Source organism: Spinacia oleracea, chromosome 3 (genome assembly GCF_020520425.1).
Source record: "Spinacia oleracea cultivar Varoflay chromosome 3, BTI_SOV_V1, whole genome shotgun sequence".
NCBI classification, from domain to species: Eukaryota; Viridiplantae; Streptophyta; class Magnoliopsida; order Caryophyllales; family Amaranthaceae; genus Spinacia; species Spinacia oleracea.
Genome location: NC_079489.1, coordinates 77,660,629 through 77,679,948, shown reverse-complemented (window position 1 = coordinate 77,679,948; position 19,320 = coordinate 77,660,629). Strand labels below are relative to the sequence as shown.

The 19,320-nt window shown below is 37.0% G+C and overlaps 1 protein-coding gene and 1 pseudogene across 1 annotated transcript; one reads left to right on the top strand and one right to left on the bottom strand.

The window, feature by feature from the left end:
• The first annotated feature begins 1,880 nt into the window (after window positions 1-1,880).
• Window positions 1,881-18,346, top strand: LOC110777644 (vacuolar protein sorting-associated protein 35A). Its single transcript, XM_021982236.2, has 22 exons — window positions 1,881-2,240; window positions 2,327-2,423; window positions 2,527-2,650; window positions 7,030-7,215; window positions 7,586-7,673; window positions 8,370-8,426; window positions 8,534-8,623; window positions 8,717-8,839; window positions 10,249-10,323; window positions 10,390-10,449; window positions 11,472-11,588; window positions 13,474-13,713; window positions 13,797-13,862; window positions 14,313-14,402; window positions 14,963-15,052; window positions 15,685-15,774; window positions 16,460-16,528; window positions 16,608-16,688; window positions 16,790-16,897; window positions 16,994-17,097; window positions 17,611-17,724; window positions 17,832-18,346. The coding sequence occupies exons 1-22, from the start codon at window positions 2,148-2,150 to the stop codon at window positions 18,040-18,042; spliced, it is 2,373 nt and encodes a 790-aa protein (XP_021837928.1). The 5' UTR covers window positions 1,881-2,147; the 3' UTR covers window positions 18,043-18,346.
• Window positions 18,347-18,512: 166 nt separating this feature from the next.
• Window positions 18,513-19,320, bottom strand: LOC110777643 (ubiquitin-conjugating enzyme E2-17 kDa-like; annotated as a pseudogene).

Here is a 19,320-nt window from a genome sequence, read left to right as displayed (position 1 = left end):
TATGTTGAGCAACAAATGAAGAATTTGGTGAGAATCTGTTTTTTGTTTCCAATTTCATCACCTTCTAACTTTGTTCGCTTTCATCATGTTAATTTAGAGCTTGTTTCAATTTAGAAAACGAGAATATTAACCTGGGAAATTATACTTTGCAACTAAAGAAATAGTAAAAGAAAACTATTTAAAGTAAGACTAAAGACCCGGCTCAAAATGATGAGAATAAAAAGTAAAGATTGGCCTACGTGGGATTCGAACCCACATCTTTTGTGCATTTGCACAATGCTCTACCTATTGAGCTAGTAGGCTACTGTTTTTAAATAGAATCAAATAAGCAAATTAAATTTACTCATTTGTGCAAATGAACAAACTAAATTTACTCATTTGTGCAAATGAGTAAATTTTTTGCTCATTTGATCAGATGAGCATAAAACTAAATATACATAAATGGTTGTTAAGTTATAACATAACCAGACAAATCTCTATAGGAGCTACAAATTGCCCCCCCTAATCACTGGCTAAGTCAAGGACTCTGAGGCCTAATCTACAACTGTCAGTTATCTTGACTAAACAACGAATCAAAATTTACCATAAACAATAAGGCTAATAGTAATACAGTAATTTAGTGAGCTCCATAATCTCAAAAAGAGACGACTCAACAACAAGATGACAACCGCCTTAAAATATGTGCCTACAGATAGTCAACTCAGATAAGGCCGCCATGCAATCAAAACAAAAACATACAAAACCAGGTAACAACACCAAAAATATTACCAATGAAAAGAATGATTAGCAGGACAGTGACCATCCAGTCAGAAAAAATCACATTAGAAGTAACACCAACACTAATTCCTAGCATGAGCATTGGCTGGAAAAACAGAGCTAAATCATAATCGATGATCGGCATATCAAGTGTTGGATGTCGTAGTTTCAGATTTTAGAACACAATTGAGGCTGCATCACCCATTATCATACCTGAAGATTAAACAGAATCATTCTAACATCATATTCAACTGCTACAATATCGCGTACCTTATTATCGAACAAGAAAATATCAGCAAACACAAAACACTGGAAATATAGAAAAGATGACTTTTAGTAAATAGAAGAATCCAACTTATATTCCATCACGCAGGAAGGATCAAAGTTCATAAGAATGAAAAAAAAAAAATTGAATGAGCAAAAAGAAATCAAATGAGCAAATTCACTAAATGAGCAAATATGTCTTGCTTATTTATACTACAAGAACAAATTAAATCTCCCAAACTTTTCCCCTTCTAATAACATCAAGATGAATTAGTTGAAATATTGTATCACCCAATTAAAATCAAGTATATAAAATTGAAAAAAATTGCAATTCGACCTGAGTTAAGATGAAAGTCTATAATTTTGGGAAATCAATTAGAGATAAAAATAACAATTGGAGTCATTGGATGAACATCAAAATGAAATGTAAATTAAAAATCAAAATGAAATGTAAATTAAAAATGAACATCAAAATGAAATATAAATTAAAAATCAACAAGAAAAAACAAAATATACTCACAAATGGAGGAGAGGACCGGATATGGTGGTAGCGCGAAGATGGTGGATTCCGAAAATGGTGGCAGAGCGATGATAACTAAGCACAGGAGATAAAGGAGAGACAATGAGCAGGTGAGAGCGAGCCTCCATGGATGAAGAGCTCACGAGGAGAGAGAAAATGGGTTTTGGATTTTGGAGTACGAAATTAGATTTTACGAGGAATTTCACTTGTTTTCACAGCCGTTGGATCTAATCGTATTGAACGAATGAAATTACTTCTCATTTTTCTCATTTTAAGCTCTCTTCTCATTTGAGCGTAAATCTATATATATTTAATATATATAATTAAATTAGATTAGATGGAGTTAAGGGGAAAAACACTTTTACTTAACCCCCTCAAAGAGTCAAAGGTACGGACTACGGAGATAAACACATAGAGGAAGAATAGTCAATACGAGACTTAAAACGCCAAGTAGACGGCGACGACAACAATAACAATAACAATAACGAGATCCAAAAAGGAAAATCAATCACTGAACCGCTGTTGTACCACGCGAAGAAGAAACACTTGTACCAAAATTACCAGCACACAAGTCAAATCAAATTCATCGTCGTCGTCGTAGGAGAGAATGATCGCCGCCGGAGTTGAAGACGAAGAGAAATGGCTTTCCGCCGGAATCACCGGCCTTCAACAGAACGCCTTCCACATGCATCGAGCTCTGGTACTCTCTCTTTTCTCTCTCCTCTCAAAATCTTCAATTTTTCCAATTTTGATTTCCAAAACCCTAATTCTTTTCGATTCTTCAAGGATTCCAACAATTTGAAAGATGCGTTGAAGTACTCGGCTCAGATGCTCTCGGAGCTCCGTACTTCTAGGCTCTCTCCTCACAAATACTACGCTCTTTGTAAGCCTCTGATCTGGTTCAGGAATTCGTAGGATGATCATAATGCTGATAATTTTTTCCATTCAATTTCGTTTTTTTTAAATTGATTTTTGGTGTAATATAGATATGCGAGCGTTTGATGAATTGAGGAAATTGGAGTTGTTCTTTCATGAAGAAACGAGGCGAGGTTGTTCGATTATTGAACTCTATGAGCTTGTACAACATGCTGGCAACATCTTACCTCGACTGTAAGTGCCAATTTTTTTTTTTTTATCATTGGAAACAATTGTTCTAGGTTATTGAAGGTTCAAATTCTAATTTTGTATTAGTTGTTCGAGAGTACTTTAATATCATCGTGTCACATTGTTGATTCTTTATTTGGCAACGCACAGAAGTGCTTGTAATTAGCATGTTGCATCCCAAACACTGATTTTTGCATGCAGAAGTTCATGTGATGGTTGATTATCTAAAGCAGTTTCCAAGCTTAACATGGCCGGGACTTGGGAGGATAAGTAATGTTATAAATTTGTATTGCTTTTATTCTTTTTCTCAAGTTTCTGTTAGTATTGTGTGAGATAACATCATAACATCACATAGGTTTTGTGATCAATGGTTACTCTGTAGTTGTTAAGTGTATTGTGTTTAGGTTGTCATTTTGATATGATTCTTGGATAGCTAATGGCAAATGCAACACTTAGCTGGACCTCACATATATTCTGACCTAGAGGCTTAATGTTTAATTGGTTGGTCACTTGGTCGTTCTTTTTAACTTGTTCAGACTGTTTGAGCATCAATCTTCCATTCATTTCTTTCCATGCCAACTACTTTCATATTGTATTGTTGCCATTTGTCCTACCTTTTTCTCCATGGTTAATAGGTATTGTTAAGTTGCAGTTAACCCGAGGCACGTTGCCTACTATCTTCAAGAAATTTGTGTTCCATTCTTTTAGTGTTGAGGATTGCTCCCTTTTCTCGTGTAGTCGGTTCACTGGTAGATTCAAAGTCAAAAGAGATGAGAAATAATAAAGAATCTCTAGTTTTTCCGGTAGAGAAAAGCTTAGTTTTAAAAAGTGTGTCTTGGCGCTTTTGTTCTGAGGCGAGTAAAGAGTAGATCTGACTCAAAATAATTTCAAATTAAACCTTACGCACTTTGTAGGATGTAAATTCGACAAAAGACCCTCAATTAAATGCGTGAACTTACTTCAATTTAACCCCTAATTGTAAACCCGAATTATAGTAAAACCTAATTCAGGGGTGGTGAAGGAATTGAGAAATTGGTGATTGTCGCCTTGTCGGGTATGGCAGAGATAGCCGGTGGTGTCCGGCATCAGATCTGCCGCCAGTCAAGGTGTTCCACGTATATTGGTTCTGTACGATCTTCTCTTCTCCTCTCATTTCTTTATACTGTTTCTTTTGTTTAACTGACAGCATGTGAATCAGTCCTGATATTTTTTCTTTTTTATTTTGTCTTCTCCCCTAAATTTTATTGATAGTCAAATTAGTCACATCAAACTATGTAAGTGATAGTAATGGACAAATTGACGAGTTTAATTCAAGACAATATACCATGGTGCATGTTGTTTGCAAGTGATGTTGTGTTGGTCGACGAAATGAAAGAAGGTGTAGAAAGTAAGTTGGAAATATAGATACGTACTTTGGAATCTCGAAGCTTTAAGTTGAGCAACAGTAAGACTGAATATTTGGGGTGTAAGTTTAGTGGTAATAGAAGCAGAGAGACAAGGACGATCACCGTGGATGGGAGAACCGGAGAACTGTAGAAGGTTCAAATTTTTTCTCTACCTAGGATCTATTATCCAAAAGCATGGGTAGTTGGATGGAGATGTCGCCCACGAGAACTATCAGGTCGGTTGAAGTGGAAGAATGCTTAGGTTTCTATATGATCTAGGCATGCCCCATAGATTGAAGGGGAAATTCAACCATACGACAATAAGACCTGTAATACTATATTGTAATACTGTATGGTACGGTCATACAAAATGTTGGGATGTGAAACAATGTCACGCATAAGATGAATATGGCGGAGATGCGTATGTTGTGTTGTATGTGTGGCCATACAAAAAGATCGATTGAGGAATGAGGTGATTGAGAAGAAAGTGGGGATTACGACAATTGAGAACAAGATGAGGGATAATCAGCTAAGGTGCCTATCATGTAAGACAAAGGCTAAATGATGCGCCGTTTAGAAGGATTGAAGAATGGAAAACGGATGGAGGGGTAGGGGAAGAACAAAACAAACATGGAAGAGGGTGATTGAGAGTGATACGATTTTATTGGGGATTCAGGAAAATATGGCGTTAGATAGGGCGGGGTGGAGGGAGATAATACATGCCCATGACTCAGCATGACTTCTTTTCCATCTCTTGCTCTTTTTTTTTCTATTTTCTTTGCAAACTTCTCTTGTCTTGCTATATTTACTTTTAAATTTTTCCAGAACATTTTTTGCCTCTTCTTTAAACCAGCATATGTTGTTGCCGTGTTACCTTTTCTTCGTACCCCGTGTTTACTCTCTTTAACATAACCTTTTATTTTTCTTACTTCACATTCCATAGATGGCTCCTTGTGACGGTTCCGATCATTTTGGGACTAAGGCTTGGTTATTGTTGAAACTAGGAAAGTGATGACCCCTTCTAATTTATTTTTTTAAGTTCCTTTAGTATTTTTTTAAATTCCCGAAAAGCAAGTAAACTAAAATAGAAAATGAAAAACAAAGTTACCCCTCATATCCGAAATAGTTTATGCTTCCCTTTGTCAAGTTACGTATTCGTAGTATAATTTTTATTTTTTTGCGTACAAAATATGTTTTAGAAATCATCTCTAAGATTTTCGGCATTTTTGGTGCGCCTCACTAATGAAAGGCACACGCCTGCTTGTTGCGCTTAGATTCCAGGGACTTTTGCGTCTCACGCCTTTTAAAACTAAGGAGGGAAGAAAGGAGAGATTGAAAGAAGATACAATCTATTTAATTACTTGAGCTATTATGCTTCAGGTTTGCCTTTTGTTAGTGATCCAGGGAAAATATTCTTTTGTCGCAAGTAACAGTATCCTAAGGGGATGTTATTGCACACTTTTTTGGTTCTATCTTTGGTGTTATTATTGGATCATGTTTATCGTGTTCCTCTTACAAACTTCTTTTGAGTTTTAAGTCTTGGTTAAGGAGTAGTGCTGAAGTGCTAAGCGCTAGGGCAAAATGCTTAATTAGTCCTAGGCGAAGTTTTTGGAAGAAGCGCATTGAAGCGTGTAAAGCGCGTTTTTCGGCTCTTCGTTAAAATTCTTTTTTTTGTGTTATTGTTTTTTATGTTGGCAGCTTCTTTTTTTTATGTTGTTACTATGTTTTGGACCACAACACATAAATCTTAACAATAGAAAGTAGGCCAAGAGTCCAAAAGAAAAGGTAAAAGAAGAAAAGAAGAAGATAACAACCCGCCCTAGCTCCTTGAATGATTAGACACTTTCAATGTTACCCGGTTCCTGGTATGTGGCCTTGAACCGTGAACCCGGTTCGTTCGTACCCAGTTCGATGTGGTTCGCGAACCGGATCACCGGAGGTTAAGAACCCGAATTGATATTGTCGTCCCGAATTCAAAACACTAGATCTGGCGTTTGAAGGTCGGGGAAGGCGAGACAAGAAACTATATGTTAGGGGCTTTTGTTGTAGAAGGAAAATCGAGATAAAGGCACTCGCCAAGTCTTATTATTGTTGATGAATGGTATTCTTCGTACTCAACCATGGCTGCTCCGACGCTCACCGATTGTTTTCTCAATATTTTTCTTTTTTCTTAATGTTTCTGACTTTCTGTACTGCCTGTGGGATTGGTGGGCCTGCATGTCTTTTTCTTTTTCTTTTGGTTTAACTTTTTTTTAAAAAATAACTAGGGTTGGGATATTGGGAAGTGGTACCAACCCACGTGATAACTCCTTCACATTCTGTTCACCCCTTTATTTGTTTATTTTTTATGTTTATGTTTTCATTCATTTTAAAACTTTTTATAAAGAACTTAATTCTTACTATCAGTAACACACCCACGTGATTATTTTTTTCTTTATTTTTTATGTTTACTTTAAATTGAATTTTTATTAAAAATATTCAGAAAATATTTGCCTATTTATTACTACAACGTTCCGGGTTCTTTAAAGGTTGCGTTCCGTGTTCCGCGTTCCCGTACCACGTACCACTCGAACCCGTGTTCCTTGTATCATTGGACACTTTATTCTAGAATCTTGAAGAAGACCCCATCTCCAGAGTAATAGGGAAGCAAATATGATGTTTATCTATTTTAGTCGGATATATGTGTGCATAATAGTAAAAGAACCTTTAATTTTAAAAAGTGCGCTTCACTTTGATGAGGCGTGCGCCTTGCACTCAGGCTCTAGGGCTCTTATCGCTTTAGTGCGCCTTGCACTTTTTTATACACTGATAAGGACTAGGATATTGATGTAATCTCCATCTGGGTGTTACTCTTTAATGCTTTGTATGTATACGTCTGCAATCTCCATCTGTGTGTTATTTTTTTAATGTTTTGTATGTATCCCACTAGTGATTGTTGGATTATTTGTTGCAATTGATTAAGGAAAACAAAATTCACGAGTTCTCCTCCTCTATTTTCAGGTATCTTCTCTGCACGGTAGGATGTGTTTATATCAAGTCAAAGGAAGCTCCAGCAAAAGATATTCTCAAGGATTTAGTAGAAATGTGTCGAGGTATCCAACATCCTCTGCGAGGGCTCTTCTTGAGAAGTTACCTTTCTCAAGTTAGTAGGGACAAATTACCTGATATTGGTTCTGAATATGAAGGGTAAGAATTTCAATGGTAGCATTTGTTGGGTGTAAATGCTGCATTCAGGTCCAAGTTAAAATGATAAGCAGGGTAGCATATCTAGTAGTGCACCTAGTTGAGTTGATGTGCTGCATATTAAAAAGATTGGAAGTCATAGTATTGTTGCTTCTTGGCATCATGATCTTGATGGTAGTTCATTTAGATATTGTTAATTCATAAATTTTGTAACATGGAAATGAGAAATACATTTATTTGTAGAAGGAATGCAATTGTAAAGCATGGTTTTACACATTCCAATTTCCCCATATTTCCTTCTAGATTGGTTGCCTTGCCTTGAATTTAGCAGCTATGTTAATTATACAACACGCTTGCGTCTTGTTTCCTGCAGAGATGCTGATACCGTCACAGATGCAGTTGAGTTTGTGCTGCAAAATTTTACTGAGATGAATAAACTTTGGGTGCGGATGCAATACCAGGTTTGTTAGCTTCTCGTCTTCCTGTTTTTGTGGAAACTTTAGTTTTATCTTTTGGTTGTTTTAGGTAAAATATCGTTTCTGCATCTCGATTTCTTTATTGACTTTAGTAATATGAGTTGGTAGACTTTACCTTCAGGTAGGATTGGCTCCATTTATAGCTAGTGGGAAATAAAGGTAGGACAATTTTACAAGAGGGTGGAAAGTAGTTCTCCACAGTTAAATAATGGCTATCCCACAAAACAAGAAGAGGGGTTGGGGTGGGGGGTTGGTGGCCTTCAACATCTCTTTGTGGAGGCCTGGAGGGTAAAGTTTGCAGAAGGCTCTTGCTTTCTCTTCCAATATGCGGCTTCTACTGCTCCACAGTGATACCTGGTAAAAGGCATCTGTTTATTTACTGGCTTACTGTTATAAATAGACAGATGCCTCTAGTATCCCGATGTATTTTTTAGCTTTCCTGTCTTGCACATCTTTGTACAGAACATGGATGCAAGTTTAAGTTATTCCCGTGGTTAGGATTGTAGCTGTCATAACCTAGATTTTCCCCTTTGATGTTTGCTCTCAGTCCTTGCATGCCATGAAGGTAATTTGTCAGTCATGAGGGCATAATTTGTCATCATGCAGGTTATAGTGCTTGAATGATTCATACTCTTTGCTGATCCTGAGTTGAGGCTTGCAATCGGGCTTTCTGGTCTGCAGGGACCTGCGCGGGACAAGGATAGAAGGGAAAAGGAAAGAAGCGAGCTTCGAGATCTCGTAATACCATTAATCTAAAACTCGTTGTCGTGGAAGCAATAGAGCTCTGGATCCCTAGTGCGCAATCATAAAAACTGCTGGTTTGTTCCTTGAATTTTGATGTGCAGGTTGGGAAGAATCTGCATGTTCTAAGTCAGATTGAGGGAGTTGATCTGGACATGTACAAGGATACTGTTCTTCCTAGAGTCCTGGAGCAGGTCTGATTGAATGAATAACTTTCCTTAATTATGGTGTTGGCTTTAACAATCATGGCATATGATATTTATTTTTTTGTTCATGGTTGTTATTAGGTAGTCAATTGTAAGGATGAGCTTGCACAATATTATTTGATGGACTGCATAATTCAAGTATTTCCCGACGAGTACCACTTGCAAACTCTTGATATTTTGCTGGGTGCTTGCCCACAGCTCCAGGTGATCCTTTGTCTTGCAGGATTTACCTTTTATGATTACTGTTTTTCTCATTACGATTTGGTATTCTCATAGAATCCATGGTTTTAATTGAAGTGTCATAAAAATGTGATATAATGAATGGCACTTGATCTATAGTGGATTCAAGGCTCTATAAGGAGTATCAAATTGATTGCTGTTGGGGCTAATTTGATTTTGCATCATTTGTAAGCGAGTGACAAGATTATGCACACAATAGTCCCCTCTAGGCAACAGGAATGTGTCCTTCCAATTGTATTTTGGAGTCTCTGGTTTATATGCTTGTTAAATAGACTCTTGCTCCAAAGTGGTTTGTCTCAAATCTTAACAATACACATACCATTTATTTGATCTTAAGTATGTCAAGTTATTGTTTTCTTGGAAAAGAAAAGATGAGTACCAAGTAAAGAGTTTTACCTTCTCTCGTACATTGTGCCTTGTTGGTTACCTTGTGGAGAAACTGTGATGATTACTTCTCTTCTCGTTGCCTTGTCTTCCTCCATTTTCTCTATCCTCATTATTTAGATATTTCTGTGTTAAATTCTTATTGTTTTGGGTTAGAATATGGTATGCTACATAGCAGAAATCATCTACCAAAGGATGATGAAAAACCACCCTTGGGAAGATTAGAAATTATAGTACTCTCTTCTTATCCAAGATGTTGTCCATGATGATTTATTATTTGAATTAAATAGTGTAACTAATGAACCGAAAGCAACCAATGGGCAATGGTATGATAGTACAATGGGAATAGTGGAAGTTGATTGGGTAAACATGCATTTATATTTACCAAAAATGACAATGAGACGGGACAAAAAAGGTGGACAATATCTTTGAGGGAAGTTTTCTAGATAATACTCCCTCCGTCCCTTTTTATTCTTTACGCTTTCCGTTTCTAGTGCCCCATTTTTATCTTTACATTTAGAATATTTCCTTTTATATTTTATCATAAATGTGCTTAATATTCAGTAAAAATCGTATTTTGGATAAAAGTGAAAATATTATCAAATAAAAGTAATTTGCATTGTTTAAATTAAAAAAAAGGATGAATCTTTATCAACATTAATTAGTTGTTAAATCACGTGCATGATACCAAATGTAAAGAATAAAATGGGACGGAGGGAGTACATTATTACTTTGGTCCTATCTGATGCTAAATGAAATATAAAAGTGATGAAATTCTGACACTTGCTCTGAATGATAATGCCATAATTTGAATTTCTTTATTGAGTGAAACGTTTTATCACTTCACTATCTGTAGAAACTGTCTAAAAGTTCTATGTGTAACTCATCAACTCTTGTTTTTGATGTGTAATGTTCTCCACTCAAATTTCTATAGTAAGTATTTGAAAATTTTGCATGTAACTTTTTCCCCAATTTTCCCCCTTTTCCAGGCATCAGTTGATATCAAGTCAGTCCTCTCGAGTTTGATGGAAAGGCTATCAAATTATGCGGCCTCAAGTCCAGAGGTGATCTTTGTGATGTTTCCATTGAAGCTCAAGTTTTGTTAATGATCTCTAATAAGGTTTTTGCAGGTATTGCCGGATTTCTTGCAAGTGGATGCCTTCTCGAAATTGAACAGTGCAATTGGGAAGGTTAGTTGTAGTCACAGCAAGATTTTTTATGGATAAGAAGAAAAGTATTACCATTGTACTATCATACCATTCATTTCTTTCAGTTCATTTGTATACCAAAAATCAGAACTACAAGTTAGCCCAAATCCTTTGTGTATTTCCAATGGAGTAATGTGGGAAAGCCCCCACCGCCTTAGCCCATAAAGAAGCTAATAAAGTTGCATTATCCCACAATAGATCACGTGGGACAGCATCATCATTAAAAGTACGACCATTCTGCTCCAATCACACACACCACAAAATTGCCATAATAGCATTTCGCTAAAGCACCTTCTTCTCCTTCCTTGCACCAAACCCTACAAAACGAATCTGCAACCAATCCTATATACTCGAAGGTCTAACCCAAGATTCTTCTTAAAATGCAAAGAGTCGTTTCCAAAGGTAGCATACCATATCACAGTGAAGGAAGACATGTGAGCAAGATTCATTATTTGCCCGACAAAGCAAGCAAATGTCAGGTGATATAGCCGTTTTTGGGCACCGATTTTGGAGTATATCATTCAGTCACAGCAGGGTTTCTTTATTGATGTTGTGCCAACCTTGAAATAGAACTGTTGGCCTCTTGTTCTTCTTTTCTTGAAACCTTGACCTCTTTTTTCTTAATCCACCCACGTGTTTCAAATTAATGACAATAGATGAAAGGGGAAGAAATGTTCTTGTATACTTATGTATCTTTTACACTTTTTTTGGATTAGAGGAAATGGGGAGAAAGGGAGGGACGGGAAAGGGAGGGGAACAAGATCCCTTTTTTGGATAAAAGGTTGGGGGAAGAAAGGGGAGGGAGAGGGATTCATTTGACCTCCCAATTTAAGCACCAACCCTACAAAAATGGACAGATTTGGAGGGCAAATGGAGCTCACTTTCCCCCCTCCCTTTTTTTCGCCTCCCCTTCCTCCTCTTTCCCTTACCTTCTTTTCCCTTTTGTCTCGCTATCCAAACACACTGCTAATTTCACTGATTTTTGTTTTCTTTATTAAATGCAGATCATAGAAGCACAAGCTGATATGCCTGTTGTTGCTGTTGTGACTTTGTATTCATCTCTTCTTACCTTTACCCTGCATGTCCATCCCGACCGGCTTGATTACGCTGATCAAGTATTGGTATGTTTGTTCATCAGTATACTGCAATAGCACTGGTTTATTTGATCATGCTGATCGTGTATTTCTATGTTTGCATTGGTGTCTTGATATCTGATGTGATTGTTTATACTGCGTGTGAGCTTTGCATTCTCAGTTTCTAAGTTGAGCCATTTATTGTTTGAGTCCCTGTCATGACTAATTGCTTCCTTCTGCATTTGCATTTGCTTGGAGAAAGTCAGTGGTGCTAAGTTTATGGTATGAAAGATTAGGTGTCTTAAGTGTTGTCAATTTTTTTTTACTGCTTAATAGGTCTTTCTGAATGTATTCTTAAAAAATCGTGTGTCAACTTCAATCTTTTAAGGCCGGGAGAAGATACACTGAAGCTACTGTTTGTGTGTCTCATGGGATTTTTAGTTTTCTCTCCGTGGGAAGTCTCATTAGGTCGGCTTCAATATGTTATTCGTTGCTATCTCCTAGGACATGTGCTATGTACCTGCTGTCAAAACTTTCCGTTGCTTTTTTATTATCCCTCCATTAGTCCAGTGTGACTAGAGTGTAATTTCTTGAAGAAAAATAAAATAAATAGTGAAAATGACTAGCAACAATTCAGTGCCTCAGAGGCCTGTCAGATTATCAGCGAGCAAGTATGAAACCAGAGCCTGCAGATAATTAACTTAAAGTTATGCTACTCAAGCCTGCTCTTTGAATGCAAAGTACCTGTGAGTCTGAGACTCACCCTTAAACACCTGGATTTGATAATAATAAAATCTGGATGCTTCATGTTAGACCAAAAATTTGTGGACTTCCGTTAGATCAATAGGTATGTGACCTTGACAGATCCCCTTACTGCACCCTTTCCAATGATCCGAATAATATAGGCTGATTACTTAGTGGAGCCAGATCCATTAGTTGATCACAAAAGTTGGACCATCACCTCCTCTTATTTATTTTTACCTCTGGTCTTTTGAAACAGTCTCCTATGCAAACATTTGACTTCTCTGCACCCTGCCATCAGCAGCATTAATGTTGGGTGTTCTTGCTGCTATTGTTTTTTAGAATTTGTTTCCGTCTTCTTCATCGTACTTATCTAGAAGACTGACGATTTAATAAGATTGCAAAAGTCTTGCTCTATTCTTGTGCCTCCTTCTATAGAGATGTCATGAAGACTGACGATTTAATAAGATTCCTGGCTGGCATTTAGAAACATCTGCTTCCCTTGAAATAGTCACTCTAGCATATGGACTTGCTGAAATTTTCAGAATTAAGCAAAGAATTGCAGGCAGCTAAATCTATATCTCTTGCTGTAGTATGCAACTATGCATCAAATGAATAACCCTCATCTCAGGAAATGGGAAAGCAACTATGATATTCTGATTTAAGAATTTTCAAATATCCTAGTGCCTCCATGCCTACTATCCTTGAGTTTAATATCTGACTGACCTGCTGTCTGGGAAGTTCCTCTTCAGCAACTGAACAACTTTCTCATGGTATTGCGTATCCGTTATTGGTCTTATTCCTCTACGTGAATTTTTGTGCAGCCTAATGACGAACTTCCGGGCCTACTACCTTTCTTCAAATTTGTCTTCCCCGTCAAAAAAAAAAGTTGTCTTCAATGCTAATAATATCCATGGTCATTTTGTTTTGCTGATTGAACTTATGCACTTGTTGAAATTATTTTCTAGGCGTTGTCTAACTGGGACCTTTTGATGATTAGCCTTAATTTTGTAAGATATGTTGGTGTATTTTTATTCGTTTCCATGCATGAATCCTATATATAATTCTATATTCCTGGTCAGTACTCACTACTCAGTAGTCTGCTTTAGATTTTTTTTTTCTCTTCATGCAACCATGCATATATCATTAATTTTGATTAAATCTAATGGCTCACTCTCTTCTTCACCCTCAGGGATCCTGTGTCAATAAACTCTCCATCATCGGGAAACTTGATGACAGCAAGGCAACAAAGCAAATTGTTGCACTTCTAAGTGCTCCACTGAATAAATATAATAATGTTATTACTGCCTTGAAGCTTTCTAATTATCCTCGGGTGATGGAATACCTTGACAATGAAACAAATAAAGTCATGGCAAAGATTATTATTCAAAGTATTATGAAAAACGAGACTTATATATCTACTGGGGATAAGGTATATCTGTATATATTTATTTGGCATTCTTTATATTTGCTTTGGTATTGCCCTTCTAATTTTCTGGGATTTCTCTTGTTTAGGTCGAAGCATTGTTTGAATTAATAAAAGGGCTTATAAAGGACACAGATGCTACTGCTGATGATGAGGTCAGTGGAATAAATCACTGTTATTTGTTGAGCTAGTTGACGACTAGTATCCCCAGTGTTCTCATAGTTAGATCTTGATCCTTTTGCTACCAATCAAAACATTAATTCTGCTATGTTAATGGATTGTATTTGAGAATAGTGATAAGCTTCCATAACTTAAAACCAATGCCTGTAAACTCTGTCCTTGATATAACCAGCATACTCGCTAAGTAATGCATTTCCCCATTTAACCACAAAAAATGTTCTTATAGTTGGCTATCCTGTTGATATTGCATTCGTTAATGCTATATCCGGATATTTTTAATTGTGGTCCAGAACTTGATAAGATTTGTAATGCAATCAGTTTGCTGGATTTTGAGGCTGTTGAAAAAATGGTTTGCTTATACGCAACATTTGAAATGGCCAGTTTTACCTTTATAATTTATGTAAGTTCCTCTTGTCGTATTCTAGGATGATGAAGAGGACTTCAAGGAGGAACAAAATGCTGTAGCGCGCCTTATCCAAATGCTGCACAACAATGATCCAGAAGAGATGTTCAAGGTACTTTTCTCTTGTGAGATTTCTTCATTTACTCTCTCCATCCAAATTAGGTGTCCATTTAACCAGCTAAATCTTATTCATTCTTATTTGTTGCTGAATTTCGATGTCTTATTCCTCGTCAGATTTATTACAATTCATTTTTTAAGGCCATTGCAATAACTAAGTAACTTCTATCTACGTACAACCTTAGAAAACACTTATTTTTGTAATGGAGGGAGTAAGCCAAAAGCCAATCATGACAATGAGTCAATAATTTAAGGAATTAGCCCCCTTGCGTATTACTCAGTACAATTTCACTTTAAGTTAGTCAAAACAGAAGCTCGGTGAACATTTTGTGTAGTGAAAGTTTGAAATTAAAGCTCATTACTCTGTTGAAAAAAGCTTCTTGTTGCAAGGTTTAGTTGAAAGTTGCCTGTTCATGTGGTTTGTCCTTGTTGGTTGGGTCTTGAATAGATTTTTTGGAGCAAGTTTGCAAAAAGGTTCAACAAGATTGCGCTTTTTGCTTCACTAAAATGTATTCATTTCTATTTAGTTGCTAATATCTCTGTTGGTGATTTCAGATTATAAATATAGTGCGGAAGCATATATTGGCCGGTGGAGTGAAGCGTCTGTCATTTACCGTTCCACCCCTTGTGTTTTCCTCCCTTAAGGTTTTTTTTTATACTCTTGTCTTTCTCATTTGGTCTCATAAAACGGCTTATACCTTCCAGGTCGTAATTTATGGGCTGTTATGGCTGGCATGGTTGTCTCTGAAAGTTCTGTTACCTGTAGAGTGTCACTGTATTGAAATGCAAAGGCTCTTTTAGACAGCATGTTAAGCTAGTCATTAGTCAATAGCTGGAAATACTTGATGTTTGGCTATGCTGCTGATTTTTGTTTAGTTGGTCCTATACAGCTTTAGTCGTGGGCGATTTGAGAAGCAATTTTCTCTTTGAAGCAGACTGCTCCCCCCTTTTTCTAATGAAGTTGGGCAGGGGAAGGTAGAGTTTGTAATCTGTTAAGCTGGTTGCAACCTTCATTATTTTTGTATCTCCTTTAGATGAATCTGTTAAGAACTGGTTCGTGGGTCTAGTAAGAAACTAAGAATTAAAGGCCTAATTGCATGCACCTGCAATTGAAGTTAACACCATCATCCCTAATGCATGGTTTGTAAAGTTTTCTAAGTCTACAGGTTTTTATGACTTCTCTTTTTTCAAATTAGCTAAAGGTGAATGCTATCAGATCTTATTTCGGTTTTTGACATTTGCTAACCTCTCTAATTTTTGTCTTCTGCTTCGAACAGTTGATTAGAACGCTTCAGAACCAAGATATGGATAAACCTGAAGACGAAGCAGAGGGTACACCAAAGAAAATTTTTCAGCTATTGAATCAGGTAACTTTAATAAGGCCTGCTATTAAAATCAGCTATTGAAGGCAACAATAACATTAGATGTTTGCAATTACTGCCCCTGATGACCTCCAGATTATTTTTATCCGAGAACCATTTTTATCTTCAACTATAACCACTTTTTGAAAGCTGAACTGACAGCTGGTTAGTGCGCTTGATGTGCAATGGATGGGGGGCAGGGAGTTAATAACTTAATATCCCATGCTATGTTGCTTAAACTCTTATTTGGGTGTCATGTCCTATAAGGGATCGGAGGATCCAACACTCTGAATATAATAAATTTCATATAAGGCCACTATACATTTGTGTGTCATGTGTCGACGGATCCGACACCTGACACCTCCGTCAACCGAAGTGTCGAAGTAACATAGATCCCATGTTTTTTTTCCGCATAGAAATCACGCTTATCCTGTTCAACAATGTACGAGAGGAAGTCTTTTATCCATCTGTACCATCCTTACAGTGTCTACTGTCAAAAATTACAGCTGACAAAAGCATTGAACTTGATAGCTAAAGGATAATGTGGATGAGTTAACATTTCATTGAATGTGTATTTGCCTATCTTTTTGGAAATTTTTTTGTTCACTCTGTCAGTTTTAAGTCTTTTTTGCTTCCTGAATGAGTCCTAATATCTAAGACGGCTGGGCAATTTTGTGATTTTCATTTCCAGCTTATTGAGGCTCTTTCAAATGTTCCTGCTCCTGAGCTCTCATTACGGTTATACCTGCAATGTGCTGAGGTAAGTTTAAATCCTCATGTCAAATGCTTTTATGAATTTAGGTGAAGACTGGCATCAACTAATATGTTTTTTTTTGTAGGCTGCAAATGACTCTGACTTGGAACCTGTTGCCTGTGAATTTTTCACTCAAGCATATATATTATACGAGGAAGAAATTTCGGTAATGAATTTGCAGTGGATGGCTTCTGTACTTAGGTTTTCTAGTCTGTCAGTTCTTATACTCGTGTCGTCATTTTTCTGTGCTTTTTATGTGTTCACTAGGGCTCCAGAGAGCAGGTGACTGCATTACACCTAATAATCGGTACTCTTCAAAGGATGCATGCCTTTGGTGTTGAGAACAGGGATACTCTGACTCACAAAGCGACAGGGGTATTACTAATATTGTTCTCTTTTATTCTGTGCTGTATTATGATATGTTTCATCCCATTTCCCTGTGCTAAGCTAGTACCTATTTGGCATCTGCAGTATTCAGCAAAGCTTTTAAAGAAACCCGATCAATGTAGGGCTGTTTATGCATGCTCTCATCTCTTTTGGACGGATGATCAGGAAGGAGCCAGGGAAGGAGAGAGGTGTGTGTTCTATTTTTACTCCTTGTTTAGTGCTTTTGTGTTGTATATGAAAATCAGCAATTCAATTGTGAGCCATTTACCTCCGTACACCTTAATAGTTGCAATTATAGCTGCTCCATGCTGAGCTTCTGTAATCTACTAGCTTAGTTATTGCATGATTAGTTGGTTAAGGATAGCTTGAGGAGTAAGAAAATCTGGTATAAAGAAGGGAGAGTAGGCAAAGAGAAAGGTGTCCAGAATGTTGAAGTGATTGTTTTAGCTCTGTTTAGCATTTTCGGAGTGAAACAAGCCACTCGAAAACTTGTATGATTGTATCTATCAATCAATTGGTGTAGTTTCTGGATAGGTGAGTTATACCTTCTGAGCTACAAAACTAAAGTCTGGAATCTTACATTCTCAGAGAAACAGAAAATGATGTATTCTGTGTTGGTATTTATAGCAGTAACCGAGTTCCATAACTATCCGATCTTTGGAATTCCTTATCGTGTATTTAATTGGTTTTCCTTTATGCAGGGTTCTACTTTGCTTAAAGCGGGCTCTAAAAATCGCAAATGCCGCTCAACAGATGGCTAATGCTACTCGGGGTAGTGGTGGTTCAGTTATGCTGTTCATTGAAATCCTCAATAAGTAAGCTCTCTCCTTGCTAGAAAAGTTTGTTTTCTGACCGTGTTGGATATTTAAACTTCCATGATAAGTCACAGCATATTAAGTTTGGAGTTTGCTATCATATTTAGGTATCTCTATTATTTTGAGAAGGGAAACAACCAAATCACGGTCAATACAATCCAGGATCTAATGGAATTAATTACTACGGAGATGCAAAGTGATAATGCGGCAACAGATCCTGCTGCTGAAGCTTTCTTTGCAAGCACATTGCGGTACATCCAATTCCAGAAACAAAAAGGTGGCGCAGTTAGTGAGAAGTATGAACCTGTCAAAGCTTGAACCTGTTCTTATATGTAATTAGGCATTTTCACGTATCACTAGTTAACGTCATTGAGTATTATTGTAACCAGTTTAGTGAGGTAACCTGATGGAGACTGTTTGCTTGACCTCATTCCGAGGGCATGATTTTTTAGGTCTCTTATACTAACTATATGAGCTCACTGCATCTAAAGTTTTCTTTAATTCATGAGTGTGTGTAAGTCACTTCATTGTGCAGTGGAAACTTTAGTTGTAAAGACTGGTAAAATGGTGTATAACTTTCCCTTTCTGTTTTCAATTTTTTTGTGGGATTTATACATGACTACATGATTGCTGTCGGTTTCAACTAACGCGTCTTTGCCACCTTGTAAGTCTCCCAAAATTTTCCACATCCAAGATTTTAATGTTATATTCTGCATTACCTAAATGCAGCTGTGTGAAGTCTATTCATTAACACAAGTCTCAAGGTACATAAGATGACAGAATCAATATTTGGTAATAAGTTTAATTTCATTGCCATAGTAATAGGCTTGTTTGAACTTGAAGCTGTCAATGGGGGAAATACAACGGGAGATTTGAATATTTGATATTTGATGCTTTGAATATTTTTAATTCATGGCATATTTGAGTGTCCAGCTCTTAGCTGTGGCCTCGAACTTGGTCCGATCCTTGTACATGTGAGCGATTTCAGCAACAAGAGGATCATCAGAGTTTGGGTCTGTAAGAGTGTAAGTAGAGAACATATTGATAGCAGAACCTGCATTTGTCCAAACCATTTAAACGAGTGGTTAAACAATGATGACTTTGTCAAGAAATTGAACAGTTTAAATGACAAGATTAACCTTGGAAATAGTAAGGGCAGGGCTCCACTGTTCCCTGAGAATGTCCAGGCATATATTCCCATTATTGTTTATGTGTGGATGGAACACTTTGGACCTGAATGCGACCTGTCAATTTATCTTGTTAATGAAAATTTAGTGAAAATAGAATTACTAATACAAGTATACAATTTGTTACAAACTCAACATTGACATATTACCTACCTTTGGTGGTTTGAAAGGATAATCACTGGGAAAGTAAATGCTCAAAAGGAAAACACCACCAGCATATGGACTATCAGCAGGGCCGATGATTGTCGCTTGCTACTGGTATAAGTTATCAGATGCAGGAGCTGAATTCATCAAGAAAGCACAATTTTAGTACACAGTAACCAGTCGGATCGTGATTCTCTTGAATAAGTTGGTGGGTTTTGCAGTTAAACTACCTGCCGCTGCATGAATTAGGAGGATCTGTCTCCAT